Source organism: Lycorma delicatula, chromosome 4 (genome assembly GCF_047948215.1).
Source record: "Lycorma delicatula isolate Av1 chromosome 4, ASM4794821v1, whole genome shotgun sequence".
Lineage (NCBI taxonomy): Eukaryota > Metazoa > Arthropoda > Insecta > Hemiptera > Fulgoridae > Lycorma > Lycorma delicatula.
In genome coordinates this window covers 9,165,357-9,191,066 of record NC_134458.1, presented here as the reverse complement: position 1 = coordinate 9,191,066, position 25,710 = coordinate 9,165,357, and the positions used below count along the sequence as shown (strand labels likewise).

At 30.5% G+C, this 25,710-nt stretch overlaps 1 protein-coding gene across 2 annotated transcripts in view; it reads left to right on the top strand.

Moving 5' to 3' along the window:
* lbk (leucine-rich repeats and immunoglobulin-like domains protein lambik) overlaps positions 1–25,710 on the top strand; it is a 92,637-nt gene that overhangs the window by 37,249 nt on the left and 29,678 nt on the right. For both annotated transcript variants that reach the window (XM_075362271.1, XM_075362272.1), the window contains exons 10-12: positions 8,039–8,335; positions 19,551–19,832; positions 25,088–25,363. In XM_075362271.1, the coding sequence (XP_075218386.1) occupies positions 8,039–8,335; positions 19,551–19,832; positions 25,088–25,363 (855 nt within the window). The remainder of the gene's footprint in view (positions 1–8,038; positions 8,336–19,550; positions 19,833–25,087; positions 25,364–25,710) is intronic.

Sequence of the window (25,710 nt, the reverse complement as noted above, 5' to 3'; positions counted from 1 at the left end):
GATGGGAAAAATGTATAGCTAGCAATGGACAATATTTCAAATAAAAAACTTTTTATAATTTTCGTACAATGAATGTGTATTTTCTATACAAAAATTCCAGTTTCATATTTACACACCTGGTATAGTGCAGTATTTGGAGGATGGATTTTACAGTATTGAATTTGAATATATATATATATATATATTATAATTTCAATGTATATTTTATGTACATATATATATTAGATGTTAGTATCAAAATTAATAATAAAAATAATTATTTTATAACTAGTATATAGGAAACCCACAACCAATAAAACCACAATACATAGATATTCAAATCATCTGTGGTCACACAAAATTAATACATAAACAAACATAGTTAATAAACCAATTAATTACACAAAATATAATGAAAATAAAATTGTTCGTATGCTTCTTCATAAGGTTTTCATTGAAAACAAATGGTCCTGGAATTTTTTCATAAATAATGCCACACCAAACATTAATGTGAAATCTATGTTGTAAACTAGTTTCCACAATACCAGTGGATTGTCTTTGCTCCATAAATGTCTGTTTTTAGAATTGAAGCCTCCACTTCTTGTAAAAGTGGCTTCATCAGTAAATAAAATTAAATTTACCTTATCAGCGTTGTCTAGAAGCCAGTGACAGAAGTTTAACTGCTGGGGATAATCCGTTGACTGCAAATTTTGATACACCAAAGAAAAAGTCTTTGTTTTAAAAAGAATATTTATTAGGTGCAGGAAGAATAATAAATTTTTTTGTCTGTTTTGTTTCAGTAAAAAGCCAGTTTTTAAAAGTTTCTATTTTCTTTTTATTAACTGTAGTTACATTAATTTTCTCAGAATTAAATTCTCTACAAGTTTTGTTGCTAAATCCTCTGCATTTGTTAGTCATTTAACAAAGTGATTGTACTACAAAGTTTTTTTGTAAGGAAATTTGCTTTTTGACACCAACTTTTATGCTTTACATCGAATATCTTAAAAACTACTGGCTCTAACTCTAGTAAATGTGCACTCTGCCAGAGTGGTTCGTTATATCACCAGTACTAGTGGGACCAAAATTTCAAGTCCACGAATAAATTCTATGATGGTTGGTGGTCCACCTGAAAAAAACCACCAAAGTTTGTCTAGTGAAAAGACCTCAGTCAACTTTGTCTGACAAGGATAATAGTCCTGCAGAAGAGAGTACATTAAATTCTAATGCACCAGATCTAAAATATAAAAATATTCGATTTCTTGTACTTTGGAATAATAAAGAAGGTGGCTTCCTCCATAAGATCTTGCCTCTCCTGAATAACAAAGTTGTAACAGGTTCAGGTGGTTCTCCAAAAAACATCAGAAAATTTCAAGATGGAACGATTCTGATAGAAACATTTAATGATGAGCAGAGTCGATCTCTGTTACGTCTCAACAATATGGATAGCATAAACATAAGTGCAGTATGCCACAAGACCCTAAATACCAGCCGGGGGAGTAATTGTTTGCCATGACCTGTAAGTGAAATAATTGTTAAGCTTCATATCCAGCAAGTTGTGGAGGTGAAATGAATAACTAAACAACAGAACAGAGTGGAAGAACCTACACCTTCCCTTATATTAACATTTAATCTTCCAATAACACCAGAGAAGATTAAAGTGGGTTAACTGTCAGTTCAGGTACGATCTTTCATCCCCAACCCACGATGATGTTTCCAATCCCAAATGTATGGCCATACCACAACATCTTGTTCAAAAACTGTAATTCACACTCAATGTGCAAAGAAGGTCACAACAACACTAACTGCTAGAAGGAAGAGACATGTGCTAACTGTGGGGCAACATATTCAGCTCACTCACAAGATAGCCCAGTTTTTAAAAAAATGAAGGCATTCCTAAAAATCTGTACCGAGCAAACGCTTTATTTGCCAGCTACCCGAAGAGAATATAAAAAGATACTTACCTCCTGTAATCTGGTTAAACTATATGTCATTTTTGCTGCCGCGACATTAAGTAAAGCCTCTGTAAATGCAGCTATCCAACAGTGCAGAACCTGCAATGAGCTGAAAAAAATTCAGCTCATCATCTGAAAATATTCTTCATCGTCTGTGACTTCCCATTTTTCTAAATCTCCCCCTCCAACACCACATCTACTGGAGGATATGGTAGAGGAACTGCTCAATCCCAGGTCATTGGAGTTTTGTAAAACAAACAATTCAAAAAAGAAAAACCGAATTACCTACAACTAAATGTTTCATATATATTTATCTGTATTTTTGTATCTAACTATTTTTATGAGCATTATTCAGTGGAACTTAGAGGTTTACGGTCCCGCATTGAAGATGTTGAAGTATTGATGCCTGCACATGAAGTGTTAATAATGTGCTTCTAAGAAATATACCTTCTACAACAAGAGGCGGTAAGATTCAGCAGTTATTCCTATGAGAGACACGACTGTCTCATAGACAGCAGAGAAAGTGGTGTAATAGCTATTTTCATGCAGAATGAGGTGTCGGCTACAGGGATATCACTAGCTACCCTCATTCCTGCTATTGCTGTAAAAATCTCAGTCCCCTTCAAATTGTATGCATATCTGCAATTTGTATCTCACCAAACTTTTGAGTTCAATGCTCTCAACCAACGATTCCCGAACTGTGTGCCGCAGCTCCCTGGAGAGCCACAGCCTCTTCACAGAGGCACCATGAAATATTGTAAAAGCTTCATGATTAATTGAACCAAGATATTTATAATTATTAATTTAATGTTAAAGTAAAAACATAATAAAAACATGAGTTTTATTTATTTTTATCTCTTACTTATGAGTAGCCATACTTTTACTTAGAGTAGGGCGCCTTGGAAAAATTTTAATTGAAAAAGGGTGGGTTGGTTAGTTGGATGGATCATATACTTTCATGTCCTTACGTGTGGTACACTGTCCAACATTGACCTCTCCTTATGCTCATCAAGTTTACTCCCTTGTTTTAATTGGTCTGTTTGTGAGGACCTTTATGGCAGTGACCACAGGACAGTTATTGTTGCTTTTGGTGTCAACCACAAGGTGAACAAAAGGCCACGTAGATGGATTGTTGAAAAAGCAGATTGAAATGGTTACCATAAAGCCTTCTCATCACAGTTTGACGATGGTGCTGACATCCTTCTTCTACTTACCTCTTTTCACTTTACCATCGTACTTGAGAATGCTAATAGATATATCCCACAAACATCAGGAAACCCTAGACATATCTCCATTCCTTGGAGAATTAAAACATAACAAACTAATTGCAAACAACAACAGGCACTGCAGAAATTTAACTGCAGGCCTACAAATGAACATCTAAATTTGTATCATAAGGCAAGAGCAGTATGTTGTCGGGTATTCTTAGACACTAAGAGAAAGTCATGGATGAAATACGTGGACACCATCTCAAACAATACTCTTATGTCTACTGTGTAGAAGAAGATCCGTGCAATTTGCGGATCACTGAAACAATCTGTTCTTAGAATGTCATTCATGAAGGAGAACTTTTTTCATCATCTTCTGCTGTGGCAACAACCTTAGCAGATTCTTTTCGAATCTGCTAAGGTTTTTGCCACTGCCTAGAGTACGATGAAAGAGACAGTGAGCTTTCCACTCGGTGTCTCTCAATTCATCGTACACTAACGAATTTCAGAAGTACAAGTATTATCGTTAAACATGGGTGATTTGGTCGATGAATAAATGCTCCATTCACATTCAATGAATTGTCACACAGACTTAAAAACTCACGTGACACCTCCCCTGGACCTGACAGGCTTACATGGTACTTAGAGAGACATGACTTGTTATCTCCAGAACAGTGTGGTTTCTGCCAAGACAATCTTCTGTTGACCATTTAGTGTCACTGTAAACAGCTATTCAAAACGCTTTTCCTACTCCGCCAGCACCTCATCACTACCTTTTTTGATATCAGGAAGGTGTATGGTACAGCCTGATGATGTGGTATTCTAAACAACCTTAAAGAATGGAGAGTCAAGGGCAACATGCTTGCATTTATTAGGGGTTTTTTAAATGACCAAACTTTCCACGTTCATGTTGGAGAATTTTTATCGGTAACATCACCTTGGAGACTGGAGTGCCTCAAGGAAGTGTATTAAGTGTGCTACCTTGTTTGCTGTAGCTGTCAACAGTATTACTAAATGTGTAACCACATTTTTCATGTAATTTATTTGTTGCTGTATATGTCTTGTCCCGTTCAACAACCACGGCAGAAAGACTACTACAGAACACTATATCTCGCCTTGAAGCTTGGTCCAAGGTTACTGGCTTCACCTTTTCACCTGAGAAAACAAAATTCACCTGCGGGACCCTTTTACTCTGAAGTCTTTCTCAATGGAGACCAAATTGTTATTTCTAAGTTTCTAGGTGTATTTTTTGAAAGCCATGTTACATGGGGCAAACACATCAAATAATTAAAAACAAAATGTTCAAACCTTCTATATATGCTGCATGTCCTAAGCAACGTCAATTGGAAAGCTGATCTGTCAAGTATGTCACATTTTTATTATTTTTTAGTTTGTTTCCATTTAGATTATGGTTTAGTTTATGGTTGTACTCTTAAGCGAGTCTAATCGTGCGTTGCTATGTTGTACATCATCCTTTCCTCCGACTTGCTACAGGTGCCTTTAGAACAAGCCCTGTCGTAAGCATACTTGTTGACTGCAGTAAGCGATCACTTTGGAATAGACGGGACCAACTTTTATTATCTTACATTGCCAATCTTAAAGAACATCTGAATCACTCAAATTTTAATGTGGTCTTTGCAAATCCTTATTTATGTCAGAATGAGGACCATCCACATTATACAGCATCTATGGGTTTTCATACCCAGTGTTCATAGTAAACACTGGGTATGAATACCTTATAAATTGGGTGTAAATTTTAACATCCCTTCTATTTTTCCAATTTATCCATGTTCATATCCTCCGTTGACATTGAACCCTGTAGAATTTAATTTTAACCATACGATACACAATAAAAATTAACCGCTCCTCTTGTCTTTCAGCAAATTTTTTTACCATTTTCTCCAAGATAAATCCAGACAGAGTAGTATTTACAGACGGATCGAAACAGAATAATATCGTAGGATGCGCATTTATAATTAAAGACAGAACCTATATGTTTGGTCTACCTAGTATTACAAATGTCTTTACTGCTGAACTGTATGCTATCAATAAGGCTTAGAATATTGTTAACCCAAAATACTAACATATCCTTATTTATAATGACTCATGTAGTTCATTCCAAGATTTAGAAGATTTGTACTCTGGACATCCTGTTGTCACTGAAATCTATAATGCAATTGCTGAGTTGAACCATCACAACAAAGTGAGATTCTGCTGGATTCCTAGCCATGTGGGAATTCCAGGTAATGAACATGCAGATTCTGCTGCTAAAGATGCATGTAGTTGATCTCCCTTCACCATTCATGTTGCTACTTCTGACTATTAATTGTATAAAACACTCTTCGGACAAAGTGGCAAGGTGACTGGACAGCTACAGTAGATAACAAACTCCAGCACACTAAAGATTCTGTGTTGCCATGGGACTCCTCATCCAGTAAAACTCGTTGTGAGGAAGTGGTCCTCTGTATATTGCGGTTAGTACATACCATAATCACACACAGGTATCTCATGTCAGCAGAAAACGCACTATTATGCGTACGATACAACTTCAGCTTGATAGTGTGCCACATCCTTGTGGATTGCATATGTTATGCGACCTTACATCGTAAATTTAAATTGCCCAGAAACATTCGTTTAATCCTGGACAGTAATAGGAAGTTTTAGACCAAGTGTTGCTACTTTTACAAAGTGGTAATATTTTACACAAAATTTAATATTTTAGTGTAAATAGTTCTAGTGTTGAAGAATTATTTTAATGTAGCTGTTTTTCTTTTTTCATTTAATTGTTATGATTTTTTTTATTCTATTATTCGTGAAGGGACGTTTTACACCCGTCTTAGAATTTGTTAAATTTTATTCATGTTTATTTAATTTTTTTTTTTTTTTTTACTTTTTTGTATCCTTTGAAATAAATTTACCTTATTAAGATTCCTACTGTGATATTAGTTTTAAGTTTTTAGTGATATTTTATCTGTATTATTAGTTGTAAGTTTTAGTTTATTTTAAATATTTTAGTTTTTATGTTAGTTATGATTTTTATGTCTTAGTCTTTCTGTTATCCAAGAAGGGCCCCTTTACACCCCTTTCAGACTTTGTTAAATTCTATCTGTTGTTATTTAAACTATATTTGTTATGTTTACACAGATTTTTAATTTTATGTTTACAACTGTGATATTAATTTTATGTTTACTACTGTGATATTAATTTTAAATGTGTTTTAAGAGACTTTTTAGCTGTGATATTAGTAAGCTTTTGTTTATTTTTTAGGCTAGTCTGATTGTTAATTTTTTTTGTAAAAATATTTTATTCTAGGTAATGATAATGTGTTTTTCGCCATATAAAAAAAATATATATATATATATATATATATTTGCTTATTTGGACCTTTACCGGTATATATTGACAAACAGATAAGCTCTGGTGGGGGGGGGGGGGTGGATTTGAAACGATAATTAGAAATTTAAAAAAAAAAATCACCCAATACCAATCTCTAAGGTAAATAAATTATGAGAAACCCTCATCAAAAAAAAAGTAAGTTTAAATTTAAGCCAAAGATAAAACCTGCGTTTGCTTCACTTGCTAACCTCATGTAACTAACTTTAAATATACAAATTATATATGCTAGTCTCCAACATTGGAGGTGAATAGTCAAATTCACTGCATTTATAAAAAAATTTAATCAAATTTTCAGCATTTTATAAATTGAAAGGACCAAACAGGATGTACATAATATATTAACTGCATGGATGAACAATAACGATACAAATTAATGGTAAGCACATTTGCCATTTATTCAGATTTTTGTAAAAATATTTTTTTTTAACTTTCACTATCAGTGCATGCTGAATGCGTTAAATTTGATTAATCACCTCCAATGTTAGAAAATAGCACATATAATTTGTATATTTAATGTTAATTAGCTGAGGTTAGCGAGCGTAGGTTTTGTTTTGCCTAAATTTAAACTTCCTTTTTTTTGTGAGGTTTCTCAAAATCTATTTACCTAGAGATTGATATTTGGTGATTTTTTTTTTAATCTAGTTATTGTTTAGACCCCTACCAGTGCTTATCTGTATCTATAGACATGTACTGGCAAAGGTCCAAATGTATAATAATATAAGCAAATATTTCAGTCTTTCACCAACGTATTTGGTATGTGTTGACATTCACTGGAGAATATTGACTTTCTCTAATTTCGGTCTTTCATGGTAACATATATATATATATATGTTATAATATTATTAATAATATTGATAAAAAATGACAGGTGACAATCCTTTTCAAAATAAATAAACAGTTATTTCATTGTTGTGAACACAACCCTATGTTGCTCATTTTCACTCGTATTCATCCTAATCTTAAATTTTGTCTTCTATTAATTATGCTTTATGCAAACATGGTAGTATGTGTTATTAAACATAAACTGTATTTCAAATCTAATAAAGGTTGTCAAAAATTTATTTATGCTATTTTTTGTCCCAACTTCATCGTTCAACTTATGTAATCTTTAGGGGAAAGTATTTAAAAGTTGATATATATATATTATTTACAGCGATAATGTAAAATGTACAGTGCTTGGCTTCAAAAAATACATAGAATCTAAAATTATGAGCAGAATTTTCTCTTAGAATTTATTCTATTAGAAAAAATTTAATTTAATTCTTATATTGTAAAATGAAAACTAAAACATCCTAGGTCCAATGGTTACTAGGAGCATGTTGCAGTATTATCTGGTCCATACATACAAAGATATAACAATATACATGTTAAAGTAGCTTTTAATTATTGTTATTATTCTTAATAGAATATATAATTTATAATGATAAATGCACTTTATTGCTTCACATTTTGTTGCTGTTGTTTTCTGTGGACAAATTTAATTATAACTGATTCCTATTTTAGCCCCAGGTGACTCACCTGAACCTCACATAATTGAAGAGCCAAACTCTCAGATGGCATTAGCGGGTGCTGATGTTCGATTGACATGTATTGCTAAATCTTCATCTGAAAGTCCAATGACATTCAAGTGGAAAAGAAACAACCACGAAGTAAAAGAATGGATCTCTACTGCTGGTGGTGAACAAAAGTCTGATCTCGAATTACATAATGTTACATCGGCTCATTCTGCTAAATATCAGTGTATAATATCCAATGCTTTTGGTACAGTTTACTCTCATAAAGCACAGCTCAATGTTCTTGGTAAGATGTTTTTTCTGTTTCATATACTCTTTTAATATTTTTGTTTAAAAGTATTTGTGATTAGTAAAACATGACTTTTAATTCATTTGATGCTAAAAGGTATAATAGAGCCTCCTTCATCATACTACAATGAATAATACCATGATAATATAGAACATATTTTACATTTTGAACTGTATTTCATATTTTTAACTTTGTGACATCATATATAGGACAAAAGTTTAACGCGTTACTATCATTCAGAACAGTTAAATTGTAAATGCGTGTCCATATTAACACTAATATATAACATATAAAATGTTAAAGGGTTGTTTTGTCTTTTAATCAGATTTTAAAACTCATCAGTTTTAAGACTTCAACATTTGAAAAGCAAGAATATTATTTTTGTGTTTATCATTTCTAATTCACTTGTGCCATAAAATACATAACATTTCTTTAAAATAATTTTTCTGATTATGTTGCATATATCATACCAATCATTGTAAGAAGAGGGTTTTTATCTTTGTATGAAATCTATACATTTAGTTATTATGCATGTAATAATTATGATTTTTAGGAATTTTCTGTGCTTACATTGAAATCTCCCTAGCATGGGCGATTGCCATGAACTAATTTTGTCTGTACAGAGAATGACTATATCTGTGAACAACAACTACTTGGAATTAATGCATTATAGGCTGAGTGTGTGTTAAATTTGGTTTAATATAAATAACTTATTCAGTAATAAAAGTATCTGTTAAGTAGATAATGTTCAACTCAAAAAGATTTCTTGATATTATGTATACAGTTTCTATTTTTAGTACTGCTTGATCACTTTTACAGCCTAATTAGTAACAGCTGGAGTATTTTTAAGTTATAACTCAAGTATTAAAAGATATAAGTAAAAGTATTTTATAAAAAATAAAAATTTGATTATTAGATCATTAATTCTATAAACTGATTAAAATAAAATAAAAAGTTTGTAATTGAATAGCTTCAGTAATGATTAATATTGCCAGTAAATAGACTGTAAAGATACAAAACGGTCACTAAAGAGTGGATTTATGACATTTAGGTAACTGTTGAATGTGGTTTTATAACCCATTTAAGACTTACCTAAACATATTTTTACTATACTTTTTACACGACTGCCCAAAAAGGAGTTAAAAAGTTTTTAGGGTGTATGTATGTATGTTTGTTCCACCATAACAGCTCAATGGCTGAACCGATTTAGATATATGACCTAGTGGAATTCTTACGTTTTGGGATTGTCATAGACTATATATATATAGTACTGGAGATTTGCCGGTTGAAGCACAAATTTTAATGAATTGAATCAATGAACTGTGAGCCTCTATCACTGTCTTAGCTGAATTTAAACTGAATGATTCAGTTCGATAAAATTAATAAAATTACAAAAATAGTAGAATTAAATTTGGTTAAATAAAATAAAATAGTATTAAATTAAAAAATTTCTGTTTAATAATAATGGGTTTCCCGTGGGGACTGCATGTGAGGCTAAAGTGGTGAGGTGATAGGTTAAAGGCTAAATCTTACATTCATCAGGTCCACTCTCAATCTCATACATCACAGTTATTTGGAAAGTTTGTTACATCTTCACAACTGATCTTCAAAATTCAAACAGGGTATTTGCTAGTATAATAGAAGATCGCAATGAAACCAAATCAAAACAAAAATTAACTGTTATACTCCGAAGAATAAGCTTAGCTCTTTAATGTAGGATAATTACTACTCAGAGCTCTTTAATATAGGACAATTCAGAGCCTCCTGACTGCATTTAATTATTTTCATTGAAGGACTACATTTTCTTATCGATGTAAGACCTGGTGAGAAAGAACTTAATCATTAGACAGCCTAAATGCCTGCTATTTCTACAACATGAAAAATACATTTAAACAGATTAAAACTGTCAGAAAGTTTATTGATCACCCATTATTTTATTTTATTAATTACTGCATAATGATATTTAGTCCTTTACTTCCATACCTTGTTTTCTTCTTTTTTGTTTAATTTATTGTAGTTTTTTTCAGTTCAATTTTTTTTGGGGAGGTGCCCTTAGATTTATACCTCGAAACCCGAGTATTCTAAACAAATTTAAGTAAAATCTGTTGGATATTGTTTTTTATACATAATAATAAAATGTTTACCTAATAAATCTTTGCACTTTTTGTTTCTTAATTATTTTAACAATGATCAATTATTTAAAATATCCCACTTATGATTATAAAATATATATTTCTGCTTTAAAAGTTGAATTTCATTAGACAAACTTTTTATAACATATTACTAACATCATTGGTATAAAGCAAAGACCTTTGATGGGGATCGTAGAGGGAGAATGGCAGATGAACAAAATCCAAAGTTGGCAGCTGTTGCCATATCACAGAATAGTTCAGTTTCAGTTATACTAATGAATTGAATGAAACACGTGGTTGTTCTGCGTATAAAAAACAATAATTGCATAAGAATTTAAAATAATTATTTATGCATATTCGTAGATAAATTATATTTTTATAATCAAAAACCAATTTGAACAACCCAAGTACAGAATTACAAAGTAAATGAAATGGCACTTACTTTATTTTTTCCAAAATCACTTTTGTGGGGTCCCACATCATCAGTTGTATATGTAATTTATATAAAATTACATATCAAACATTTTTTTTTTTTTTTTTTAGTTAAAATTAAAATCATATATACAAAAACATATGAAGTCAATTAAAGGCCAGATTACATAGTATAAATTTTCTATTCATTTTAATTTTACATTTTTTAATTATGACATCATATTTATGAATGAGGTGCTACCCAAAAGTTTGAGTAATTTTACCATAAAAATAAAATAGCTTACCATAACTTATAATTTCCACTGTCTCCTTCAAAGTAATCCCCTTGGGCATTGATACAGTGATCCCAGCATTTTTCCAATGATTCCATGCATCCCTGGAAGTCTGCAGGTGTAAGTGTTCGAAGCACGTTCTGCGCTTCTTCCTGAATCTTCTCAATTGTGTAAAATCGACAGCCTTTCAATTGAAATTTTATTTTCGGAAAGAGAAAAAAATTGCATGGGGCAAGGTCAGGTGAATAGGATGGGTGGAGAATTTTTTGGCTGAATGCACGATTTTGTTTCTGGTTGCTGTTCAACAGTCTCGGTACGAATTTTGCAGCAATGTGTCTCATGTTCAAATTGTCCAACAATATGCGTTGCACGGACCCATATGACATTTGTACGATTGCACAAACATCATGGATTGTTTGTCTACGATCTGTAACAATAGCCAAACACTGGATGTTTTCCAGTGTTGCACTTGTTGATGGTCTTCCTGAACGCTCATTGTCATCGACTCGTTTGTCCATCTTTGAATCGTTTGTACCACAAAAAAGTTTTACTTTTACTCATAGCATTGTCACCAAATGCTTCCACAAGCATGCAATGGGTTTCTGCACCAGTTTGTTTAAGCATGAAGCAAAATTTGATGCAGGTTCTTTGCTCTTTAAAATCTGCCATTTAGAACTTCGCCGAAGCAGTAAAACACAACATTACACAACCGCACAAAAGTCAACAATGCAGCCTCTCACCATCACAGCTGTTTGAACACTGATTCATAAAGAGTACTGTTAACCACCCACATCTAGCGGCAGCAGGTCATACCAGCAATGGTTCGCGCGTGAAATTCAAATTCTCTGAACTTTTGGGAAGCACCTCGTATATGTAGTTACTTTATTTATTTGACTTCATACGTTTTTGTATATGTGATTATAATTTTAATTTAAAAAAAAAAAATTATGTTTGATTTGTAATTTTATATAAATATATCCTATATGCAATTGATAATGCGGATCCCGCGAAAGTGCTTTTAGAATAAAAATAAATAAGGTAAGTGTCATTTCATTTACTTTGTAATTCTGTACTTGGGTTGTTCAAGTTGGTTTTTTATTATAAAAATACAATATGTTGCTGCAGAGGAATATGGATCTTATAAGTATTGACTTCAGAAAAAACATAGTTAAATATATATATATATGTTAATAATAACATATGATAACAATATATATATATGATAATAACATATATGTTGTCAATTACAATAAACAATAATTAGAGCATTTTTACTGTGTCCAAATAGTGAATATATTTAAATTATTTAAACATGAAAGGTTTGTATATAACTTTTTTTTTGTAAATAATGAAACTTCTTAGCAGCTTGTTTTATATTATGTGAATGTAATCACTTTTTAAAATATCAAGTAATATAATTGTTGACAATTATATTACTTTGCAAAAGTTAAAACGATTTAGTTTTACTTCAAATTATTTTTCTTTCATTTTCATTTATTTCTGCAGATTTTCATTAAGGATGGATGAAGCTAATGCAAACAATCATTGTGAAGCTGACAGTTGCTTCATATGCGAAAAATTGGGAACTGGTTCTGGAGAAAAACGCAGATTTAGGAGAAATAATAAAAATTACAAGATTACCTACTTTATGACAGGCATCTGGAAAACAAGGAGATGATTGATTTAATTGTTTAAATAATGCAGAATTTGTTTTTGCACTTGCAGTATGTTGTCAAATATATATTAACAAAAAATATATCGAAGCATTTAAAAGGAAGGATCAATAGCAGTTAATTTACTCTTCACAGAAGAAAAAACTGCATAAGTCATCATCAGTAGCTTTTGATTGGAAAAATAATTGTTTTATTTGCTGAAAAGAAGCTGACAAAATAAAAGAAAAAAGCAATCAAAGGTGATGCGAAGAAAAATTATAATTGTAAACAATTTAGATTTTAAAGAATCAATACTTGGTTTATGGCATTATGAAAAGATGATTTTGGCTCAGACATTTTTCAAAGAATATCAGGTGTAATGGACTTAGTAGCTGTTGAAGTCAAATATCACAAGGATTGCTGCACTTCATTACAAAATTCCACAAATATAGCTGATCATGATAAAAAAAAAGTCCATCCTCAAGTTTTACAAGTTGATGCAGCAGTGGAACAAATTTATAAATACATTGATGATGATGATTGATTTATAAAACGATGATTATCAATTCTCATTACAAGAATTGAGAAGTATTTTAACAACAGCATATTCCAGATGAAAAAACAATAAAGACAGATTAATGAATCATTATGATGATGATATACTATTTTCCAGTAAATTTTGTTCCAACGCAATTATTTGTTTTTAAAATGTCTCACATGAAACTTTATCTAATACCTGGTATAACCAAAAATCGGATGATGAGGAAGCAGAAAAAAAAATATTAAAAGCTGCTGGTGAGAATATTCGAAGAGGTATCTAATTGCAAGTTTACAGAAATTTACCCAGAAAGTAATAAAATGTTTTAAGAGTGTTCACAAATTTATTCCAGAATCATTACACTTCATCTTATCTGAAATAATTGTAATAAACAGAGCAAGCCGGAAAATCTGTAATTATGAAAATAAATACACCTCAATAACCCACGCTATTATTTCTGCAGTACAACCACGATCTTTCATATCACTATTACATGTTTCTTTATCTGTCATGCTTCATCAAAAATTTGAATAAAAAAAGTAATAGATATATGTAACGCTTTGAGTTTTTGTAGTTCATATAAAGAAGCAAAGTTATATGAAGTTTCAGCGACTTTCACAAGTCTACCTAAAAAACAGCCCGGTACTTTTGTTCAATTTGTCCATGATAACGCTGACTTCAATATGAATACAGTTGATGGCACAGGAACTTTTCATAATATGCGATCAATTGAGATTGTTACTTCAAGTGACGGTGTACTGCCTGCAGAAGCAATAAAACGTTTGGAGAAAATGCCATCAGAGTCTGGTGTTGTGGAAAAAGGAAATATTCCGATTGAAATTTATCCTTCCTCAGCTGGTCAAGGATTCAAAAATATAACCATTACACTACCAAATGAAGAACTGAATCTAAGGTTAACTATAACTTTAAAGTTAAATATTCTTTGGTTGTCTTTGAAATTCAAGAGCAGTAATGATTTCACAAAATGGAGTGGATTTATGAGTTTGTTAACAAATGCACGAGATTTTGATTTTTCATTTATAATACTTTTACCATTTATTAATGCATATCCCAGCGATTATACACTATACACACAGTATACAGTACTGTGTGTATACAGTACAGTAGTGTGTACTGTACTCAGTACACACTAAACAATATAGCACTATACACTGCTATGAAAACCTCAGTAGAAAATGCAAAATCTCTAATTATGAGAACATAATGTTGTAACGTTTGATCAGCCATTATATATGAAATCTCGTGATATTGTTTCAGCATTGAATTTGTCCAATTAAATATTAGTTAGGATCTTTTCATACAGTCATGTCATACATGGGAGCTATTAGCCTGTGGAATTAAGGAAGCTCTCACTTCCATGTATGCTGAAAATACAGTAGATCACATATTGTCTGGATGTGCCTATGCAAGGGCAGTACGTGCTCATATATTATTACAACAAACTTTATCACGTTTAATTTTTAAAGACTTATGAGTAGCGATCCTAAATTCCTACAATTAATCAATGATGAACAAAATTCCAATATTTTTGAAATGTTTAATTTTACAGAAATAATAGAAAACAAATGTTTCATAGAAATAGTTGAAATTTTCGAGATAAAACTAGATGAACTGGCTAATAAAAACAGAACATTTAAATTATGGATAACTTATTTTCGAATGGTCTCCATTTTGAAAGATTTCATTGCTGCAGACGGAATGGGTGATTGGTCATTACATTTATATACCATGAAATTAGTGATACCATTTTTTCATTCAGCAGGACATATACCACATACATGCAAAAGCCGCTCAGTTATATGTACAAGGTATGAAGGAATTGCAAACAAAAATGGATCCTTTGGAGTTCACAAAATTTACAGGTGGATATTTTACAGCTAGACATTCAGATTTCTTTTTTCAGGAATTGCGACAAATCAAACAATCGAGCAAATTTTAATGAAATCTGTGAGTGTTGAGGGAGGCCTTTTTAAAAGAGGAGTTACTGAAAGCATAGTAATAAAAGGAGTTAAGTCAATAGATAAAAGGAGTAATTTACACAAAATATATAGTTGAAGGAGTGGAAGGTTACTGTAATGTATCGTTCATAAAGAGCCATCAACATGCTGACACTACAGATGCAAGAATTAAAAGGGATAATATTGATATTATTACATTAGAAGAATTCTTTGAGCAACTCTCCCTTTCCTGATACTCCATTTATTTTATCTATTGCTGTAGGGATTGCCGGCAATGTAAAAGTCAGTTGTTTCAATGCTTTCAAAGAAGGTATGAAAATAATGAAAAAAACTGATGGACAACATTTTAACTGGTTAAAATTATCAAGAAAAGACAAAGTAACTTCTTATTGACCACTAAAAGTAAAATTAAAGTTGATGAGATTCTTCTAATTGATCCTTTATTGCTTTTTCAACGCATTTATGTGTTAAAAAATCTACAGACAAACTTCAAAATTACATGTCTTTTGAACTAGCACCTTATCCTCTAGCTCTGTTCGAAAATGGTGAAATGCAAAAAATTTGGAAATATACATTTTATGAATTATTTCTGGAATTATCAGTAAATGTTAATGACATACATAACCTCAGTTATGTTATTGATGGAGGAATGCTGCTGCATCACTGCAAATGGCAAATGGAAGAAACGTTTGGGAGCATACGTGATCATTATGTTAGGCGTATATAAAATAACTATGGTCAGAATGTTTATGTAATATTTGATGGCTACAAAAAACAGTGTACAAAATCAGCTGAAAGAAATGTGCACTTTATGAAAATGCATCAGCTGATATTATTTTCAATGAACACATGTACTTAAAAATTACTCGAGATAAGTTCCTCGCCAGTAACAAACAATAAAAGCAGATTTATTGATCTGATATGAAAGAAATTCTCTAAAAATAACATTTTTTTATTCCAAGCAGAAGCTGATGCTGATTTATTAATAGTAGAAATGGCAATTAATCCAGAATCACGAAATGTGGTTTCTGAAGATATTGATGTTCTGGTTTTACTTATTGCTCAAAGTTCTGAAGACTGTGTAATTTATTTTCGAAAACCACCAAAGGGAAAAATCAGTGAGAAAGTGTTTTCATCAAAATCTTTAGAAAAAACATTGTCTACATGTAGAGAACACATTCTTTTTTTACACGCACTGACTGGCTGCGATACAACTTCTTGATTTTTCATTAGAGGTAAAAATAAATTTGCCAGATCATTGGAAAATAGAAAGGATTTACATGACACTGCTAAAATTTTCACAAATGCCCATGCAAGTTTTAGTTCTATCTATCAATCTGGAATTACGTGTATACTTGTATTATACAGTGCACAAAAAAAAAATTGAAAATTTAGATACAGTATGAAATTTACAATACAGTATGTTTATCAAAGCAACTATTAAAAAAAGCAGTGTTCCTACATCTAATGCAGCTTTTGAGCATTTAAAAAGAGTTTATCTTCAAGTTCAATTATAGTTAGGAAATGACATTTTACCAGAGACATGGGAATGAATATGAGAAAATGACACCCTAAACTACTATGACTCAGGCACCAGCTCCAGAAAATTTACTAAAAATTTTTTTTCCACGTGTAAAAAAGGATGCGGAGCTGCTTGTGGATTTAGAAAAAGTAGTTTATATTGTACAGTTGCATGTTTAGGATGCAATGGGAACAGCTGTTTAAATCCCTCACCTATAGTTCACTTAAGAGAGACAAGATGATGAAATAAATTAAAATTAATACATTTATGTATTTAATGTTGTAAAAATAATAAATATAAGCACATTAAATTAATAAAATTTCTCTCAGTGTACAATGTTTTAAAAATATTTTCATATTATTATTATTATTAACCAACTTTTAAGGTTCCTTAGCTGCAAGGAAACAAATATAACTCTAAAAATTAGTCAAATAATTTTTTTTTGTAGTTTATTTATATATTTTTTTTGTTTTTAAGATAAAACAATTATTCTATATTATTTTCCGTACTTACTAAAACAAAATCTAAAACATAAAGTCAATTAAACACTGATATACTCATTTTTTTCATATTTTGCAACAAATTTTATTATAAACTAAAAAGCCCAAATTTTTAATAGGTAAATATTTTTCTAGTGGGTCTAAGGAACATATTCCATTTACTTTTGTTACAATCCATTCAGAATACCTGGGTTCCGAGATTTTTCAAAGTTAGAAATTGTTTTTCTGAGAAAATAATCCAAAGGAGGTTATCATTTCAAAAATTATCTCAAGAAAATTTCATTGTCTGGATTGAAATTAATATTTCTAAAGTTGTAAATAATCTTAAATTATAATAATTTCTAGAACAAACATTCTGCAAGATGTAGTTCCTTAAACTGTTAAACACATCTATGGAGATAAATCATGATACGTGGAATCAGTATCATTCAAAAATATCATTTAAGATATTTTTGAATGGACTAATATTTTTACCGCTATGTAATATTACTGGTATAAATTTGAGATGTATGATTTTTTTCTAATTAACAAAAAAAAAAACCATCACAACTTTGTAATTCAGATAATACTGTTTACTCCAGATGTTAGCTTAAATTTTCATTCATTTAAATGATTACCATATTTATTTTTATTTTTAATATGTAGTAACACATCAGACAACAATAAACAGATTTGCCTCATATCTTTTCCATTAGTCACATACTGTAGGCTTTTTGTTTATAATTATTCGTGAGTAATTATGAAAATTATAAACATAACTTATTAACTAAATAATTCTAACAGCTATTAATTTAATGAAGCTAACAGCTGTTATGAAATAACGATAATGTTAATTAAACTATAATATTTTTGACTTTATTTTTACAACTTTGATTTAAATAAGTTTAAAAAAATAGAAAGAAAATTCTTCAAAACAAAATTATTTTATTAAACTCTAAAACTAGATAGCCACTTCAGTTGTTATTTTATATCATATTCCCACACACGTCTTGAGCTTACATGATGAATTTAATTTAATAAAATAAATTGATTAATTTATTACGTCCAAGATATTGTCATGTGTTCACGGCTCGGCCAGGATATTGAGAGACTAACAACTAAAAATGTTTTTATAAATACGATTTATTACTCTTAAGAACATATAAAATAAGATAAATAAATAAAAATAATAATAGTGAATATTCATTCACTTTATGAATGAATTTAATACTGTATCTTTCACCACTGTCTACCAATAACTCACCAAGCAACTTCCTGCATTTACCCAGTATCCACACTGGAATGCTTGTGATGTACTTTTTACTTTCTATTACTACACACTTACTGATAACGCCGTCACACAATCGCGTCAAACATGGTCTTGCAGCAGTCGCTTAACAACTGACTGTTCCCACTGGTCTGGGCAGTATTTGTATCTCCTTGCCTGAAGAACCAGTGTCTGCCTCATTCCTTAACTGTTGAAGCATAATAATTTCATCATCTGTGCACTTACATTTTCCCATAAATTCCTATTCTGGTCTGGTAACCCTTCTTGTCAAACAACAGCTGTTGGAGGTGTGCCTATTGTCAGTACTACCAAGTACAGATTGTTAAACAGGTCTGTTAACCTGAGAAAAGGATCCCTTTTCTAGATCCCTTTCATTATAATTTTCTCATACTTTCTTCTAAATTGTAAGGAATCTGTTACGCAGGTCCGTTTACTGATTCTGTTACAATATGTTTAACATGCCATCATTGTAGAAATGATACCATGTTGCAATTTTATTACTTGTATTTAAACTGAAAAAGATTTCATTGAAAAATTAATAATGCAAATAAAAGATAAATATAGAATTTTCACATCAACAAGAATTTATATGCAAAAAAACCAATATTTCTTTAACAGTTACAAATTACTTTGATTCATTATTCGTTTAGTTTTTTATTGCTTAAAAGTAGAGCTTACAACTTCTCATTAACTGTTAACTGTATGATAGTTATGCAGATAAAACAAAACTGTTTAAATATCCCTTTTCAATTATTAGATTTTATTTATTACTATTTTAGAAATTTTATTCATTTTCACAAAAGGATTATTTGCTTTATTTTCATATTATATTGCATTTGTTATTAGTAGCATGATAAAGTGAAGCTTACTGTTATTGATTTGGCATTTATCTAGTTAATTTTTAATTTTATGTTCTAGTATTTCCAGTACTTGTGAAGAGACCCACCAATGTAACTGCTAAAGTTGGCAACACTGCACGCTTAGAATGTGCTGCAACAGGACAGCCTCCTCCTCAAATAGAATGGCAAAAAGACGGTGGAAGTGAATTTCCTGCTGCTCAAGAACGTAGAATGCACGTGATGCCAACAGATGATGTATTTTTTATCGTTAATGTTAAAGCGATGGATACTGGTGTTTATACTTGTACAGCACGTAATGCAGCTGGTATTGTTATTGCTAATGCTTCACTTACAGTTCTTGGTGTGTAATTTTTTACAGTTATCTCAATTGCGTATTAGTGTATACTGTGTCCCTAGGTTCTTAATTTTTGTTACATAACCTTGTTTTTATCATATTCTTTAATTACAGAACTTAATAAAAGTTATAAGAAGGTAATGTTTACAGCATCAACAAATGTTATACTACAATGACTGCTACAGTATTTCCTATCTAATTGTTTTTGTTATTTGAAGCTCGATATTTTGTACGTAAATACTACCCATTTTGTTTTGTAAAACACTATCCAAACATGTTTTTTTTTTTTTTTAAATATAATAAATATAAAATAAAAAGTACTTTTTTACATCAGCTTTCTTGAGCATTTTTGCAATAAATATTAAATAATAGAATATTAGTAGCTGTATAAATAATATTTCTTAGGATAATCAAATTTTCTTCAGCAAGTTTATTTAAACCTCAAATATTAGTTTATAATTTGTAAGAAATTATTAAGATCTACAACCAAACTTTGCTTCCTTTTAGCTAGCTTAGAAAAAATATATGATTGTAATCATAAGTTAAACATACATTACTTCTTGTCGTCACCCCATTCAGGATACCATACCGCACCACCATTTCAATTTCCCCCCGAGGGGAGAAGATCCCGCCTCATAGTGTGTCTGATCGCTACACCACCCCCTCCGTTCCTTGCCAGTTGTGGCTTTAACAGAGGTCATCTTCTTGCTTCTTGCCTTCATATTGATCACATTCCACAGTGTTCAGTCCAGCCTCATGAGATGCCACCGATGCAGATGCCCCGAGGGACATCTACATCAGTCATTCTGCCCCAGTAAAATTTGCCTTCCGAAGAAGACATCAGACACCTGACACCTAACACTACCACACCGCCCTCAAGAACTAAGCTGAGAGCCTACACGCGGAAGCGCGAACCCTATGCCTGGTTCTACTTATAATGAGCCAATTTCGTGAATGTCTCGTAATTCGAGGCAAATACAATAACAACTTCCCACCAAAAGTGTTGGATCACAACAACGAAATTTAGACCTAGTTCCCTTAAATGAACCCAGCTACCGCTAAATAACTCTAACTTGAGTTTGCAAACAAGCTAATTACGGACTCCGGTCTGGTCTACCGAGGAGAGGAGAATGAACGCCTACTCCCGATCAGCTCCATCGTGGAGTCCCGTGTGACATTCACCACCACCATAAACTGCCGTCGAAACGTCACTACATACCATGGCTAAATGGCATGCAGCCACGTCCTGCCGACAGTGTCGTTTGCTCACTAAAATGCCCTCGTCAAAGCACAAACTGCACACCCCCCTTCCCCCTAGAGCATGGAAACCATGCTCGTTGGCAGCAGCCGCAACTCCACTGACAGCTTAATTCAAATACCACACCACCAGCTTTGACGACCCTCATAAAAATTCCACCTCCAGTTGTTAACCCCCACCCATAAACTCATTAGTTTTATATAAAGTGCTGGCTAGCCAGCAAGAACTTCATCATGGTTAATAAATTTTAGCCACTTAGTGGCATGCAAGACTTACGGAGGATGGTTGAAAATTTCCCACTTGAACTGCTTAAGTAAATTCATGCATTTTAATCCAGAACACTTGTTAATGAGAATCCATACTGTTTGTTTTGGATTCAGTTCTGAAGCTTCTTCATCATTTCACAATAAATTTCTGGGATTATTGTGGCCTTATGTTCAATGAATTTTGAGGAAAATTCCTTCTTTGTCCCAAAATGCTATATTCTCATTTTTAGTTCAGTAATGCTTGCTTGGAATTTTTGGTTGTTAGAGATAAATATGTGTGCTGCATCCATTCTTTCACCTAACAGTAGTAAAAATGTTATTACCATAAACACAAAACTGTTGTCTGTGATTGTTAATAGTATTGTGTTCTCTTCTAAAAACTTAATTATACCATGCTCCTTAGCATCTCAGAACTGATTAATTACATTGACCATGCTTTACCAACACTGAACAGAATCGATGGACATTATGAGATTAATAGGTTACTGCACATGTTCCACGTTACTAATGCGTGTTGTTTATTTTTAATTGAAAATATATCAATGTCGGAATAAGCCGCGTAAAGTTTGACCGAAGAGAATGTGAAGTGTTTAATATAGTAATTTTTCCTCTGAGCTAGTCAGGAATATATAAGATAGCTCATTTACAAATCCATGAACTTATTCAGGTCCTTTTTAAAGATTATGAAGAGTGTATAATTCATTCATCTAACCAGATATCAATTTTTCTCAAATTTCAAATGTGTGCTAATATTTATAATTTTTTATGTAAACTAAAACCAATTTGTCCAATATTTGGGTTTTAATTCAATTAGAATTTCTACTGTTGTTTTAATTTATTGTTTTAGTTAAATTACCCTGATATTTTTATGAAATATTGCTTAACAGCTATACTATTTATTTCTTACATTATAATTTATGATTAATCCATTTCATAAAAATTGTGGTAATCTAAATGTTTGTTGTTTTTTTTTTCTTTTCTTAAGAATATCATTCAAATAGTAAATATTCATAAGTATATATAAATAATCTTGTGTAATCATTTTTGTTGTACCAGATATTGAACAGGGAATATATCTTGGTCCTTTATTCATATTAATATTTTTAATCACATAAATCTTGTTAATAACTGAAAAATTTTACTCTGTGCTGACTATTTGAGACTTTACAATTATAAAATCTATTTACAGAAGGCTTTTTATGATGCTGCTGTTCTTAGAAATTTTTTGTTACAGAATGATAGAATGAACGTTTGCTAAATCAGAAAAAGGTTTATCTATTTTTGAAAACAAAAATTATATGGGAAAGTTTAAAAAACCTTCATTTGAATTTTCTATTTTCCATTCATTTATTATAAACATACACATAGACTTTAATTTAGAATCCTTTTTAATTACCAAAATTAGAGTTAATTTTTTTTTTAGAATCTGTTCCAATTCATTATAACAATAATTTTAAAAATATTCATATTTTATCTTGTTTAAATCATTAATCGTTATGATTGGTGTGATTTATTATAAAAAATTTAATTCTACATTCCTAACAGGATTTTGAAGAGTAGTTAGAAATTACTTTGGCATATATAAAATTATACCTACATTATTATCTCCAATGTTTAAATTTATTGAATATTCTGATATATTAGGGTAAGTCAGTAAATTAGAGAGATGTATGTTTTTGTAATTTTTATTATAAAATTACAAGTTATATTAATATTTTATAAATTTTTTATATATTAATTTATAGATTTAATTAGTCATTATAGAAAATAAAAAACATCCATAAAAAAGTTGTGTTTTTATCTTAGAAATCAAATTATGAAGTATTCAATGTTATTTTCAAGCTTAGTTTTTTGTGCTTCTCTAGTTCTGATCAACAGAATATAAAATTCCCTTATGTGGCATCTTGATCAAAGGCATAACAATCTACAGATGCCCTCCTTCCTCAAATATTATGCCATATGTACTGTACTGTCTTAAGCATGATGAATTTAAGAAAGAAGAGTAGGTCATATGTAATTCCACCATACAGTCTATATTGTTTATTATATAATTATCAGCAGGTGGTGGTTGTTGGCTGTGATTCCTGCTATACATATTCAACTACCAAATGTGATTCAGCCACCAGCCAATCACCCACTAGATAAAGATAAAAATAAAAATATTTATAAAAGAATTCTAAAAATAAATTTTAAAAAAGTTGCTAAAGATGACTTTTAATTTTTATAACCCTATGTTTTTGTTTTAACCTTTACTTATTTATTTAACTAATATTGTATAGGCTTCATAACTTTCAGCATAACTGATTCAAGTAGCATTTGTATTGAAGATGAAGATTAACAAATATAAAATATTATAACAGTGGCAAAAAAAGATGACCGTATAACCAACATACCACCATTAAATAACCCCCTACAGCCCTACAGAGAACTCGTTTTGAATTAAACAATTGTGATTAATTTTTTAATAAAAACGTTTCTAATATATCAATTCCTACATTTTGTATCATTTTTTTTTTTTAGTTTAATAACACTTAAGGGATTATTTATGTATAAAATAAATTCTTTAATTGTTGTTAAGTTTTAATGTGTATAACATCGCACAACCTAATAATAAAGTCATTAATTTCTCCTGCTTGCACTCAATATATGGTTACTTTTTTTATTTGGGGTTTTCACAGAAATATGATAGGTTTCTTTTCCATATATATATATATATATGTATATATAGATTATAGCATGCTGGTTATAATCTTTAAAAACCAATCAATATTTATCTTCTTTAAATGACATTAATATCAGTCATTTATTTCATCAGTAAATCTATGCTTGTATATACATAAAATTATTACTATAACTTTATAGTGAAATCTACAACTTATAATGAACAACATAACAGAAATAGAGGAAATAATACAAGAACTTTTCATTTTTAACAAACAAAACATCAGTAATATTGGGTAATAAAAATAATAAGATTAGTATAAGATCACTGATAAAAATAGTCATATATATTAACCTGTCATGTTTCTGTGAAGGCTACAAATTAAAAAAAGTAACGATATATTGAGTGCATGCAGGAGAAATAATGATTTTACATGTACATATAAAATCATTTTGTGTGTTTTATATATATATATATATAAAACACTAATTTTATCAGTTACCTGTACTAATCTTTTTACTATTGTTTCATAATATTACTGATGCTTTGTTTGTTGTTGATCTTTAAAGATGTCAAGTACTTGTATTATTACCTTTATTTCTGTTAGGTATTTCATTATAAGTTATAAATTTTATTATAAAGTTATAAGTAATAATTTCAGCAATTATCTTTTTATATATATACATATAAACATAGAATTACTGATAAAATAAATGACCTATACTAATGTAATTTAAAGAAAATAAATATTTCTTGTTTTTAAAGATTATCAGCATATTATAATCGTCACAGAATTCTGTACATCAGACGTAAGCAGTTTGGATATCAGGTAAGTACATATCTGATCTATTGTTTCAGAATCAAAATTTTGAACTATTTGCTAGCTAATTGCTGGTCTGTATTGTAAATGATTTAATTTAAATAAATATTTCAGTACATTTTATTTCAGAAATGAATAGCAGTTCAGTTATATGCACTCAAATAAAATCTTTTACATTATAAAAGAAGTCATTGTTATAGTCTATTTTATTTTAATTATGTATTAATTTTTGTTTTAATTTTCTGGATTTCATAGAACCACCATCATTTGTCAAGAATATGGAAGATAAAATAATCACCACTGGAGAAGCTATAGTTTTGGAGTGCATGGTATCTGGTTCTCCAAAGCCAAATCTCACATGGACAAAAGATGAAGGGCCATTACTTTTAACAGATAGGCATTTTTTTACAGCTGAAGATCAGTTGCTTATTATTATGAACTCTATGCTTTCTGATGCTGGTGTATATGAATGTGAAATTACAAATCCTCTTGGATCAAAGAAAGATCAAAGTCAACTTACAGTATTACCGAGTATGTATCTTCACTGTATTCTATTATCTTATTGGCTCATGTTTATGTTTATATATATCCTGAAGTATTTTTTTTTTTTTAAATAAATGTATATTGATATTATGTCGAATTTTTATGATTTGTTAAAATTATTTTACATATAAACATGCATTTGTTAAAATTTCAGTTAGTTATATAAGTAAAGCATCACCGTGAAGGCTGTTTGGCCTCACTGATTATACCATAAGATGCTATATAAAGTAGATAGATTAGGCGAAGAGTTTTGAGGTATGATAGTTCCTTTTTCTTTATAACCATATTTTACTGATTGATGAATAATGTTATTTGCTACATCAACATTTATTATT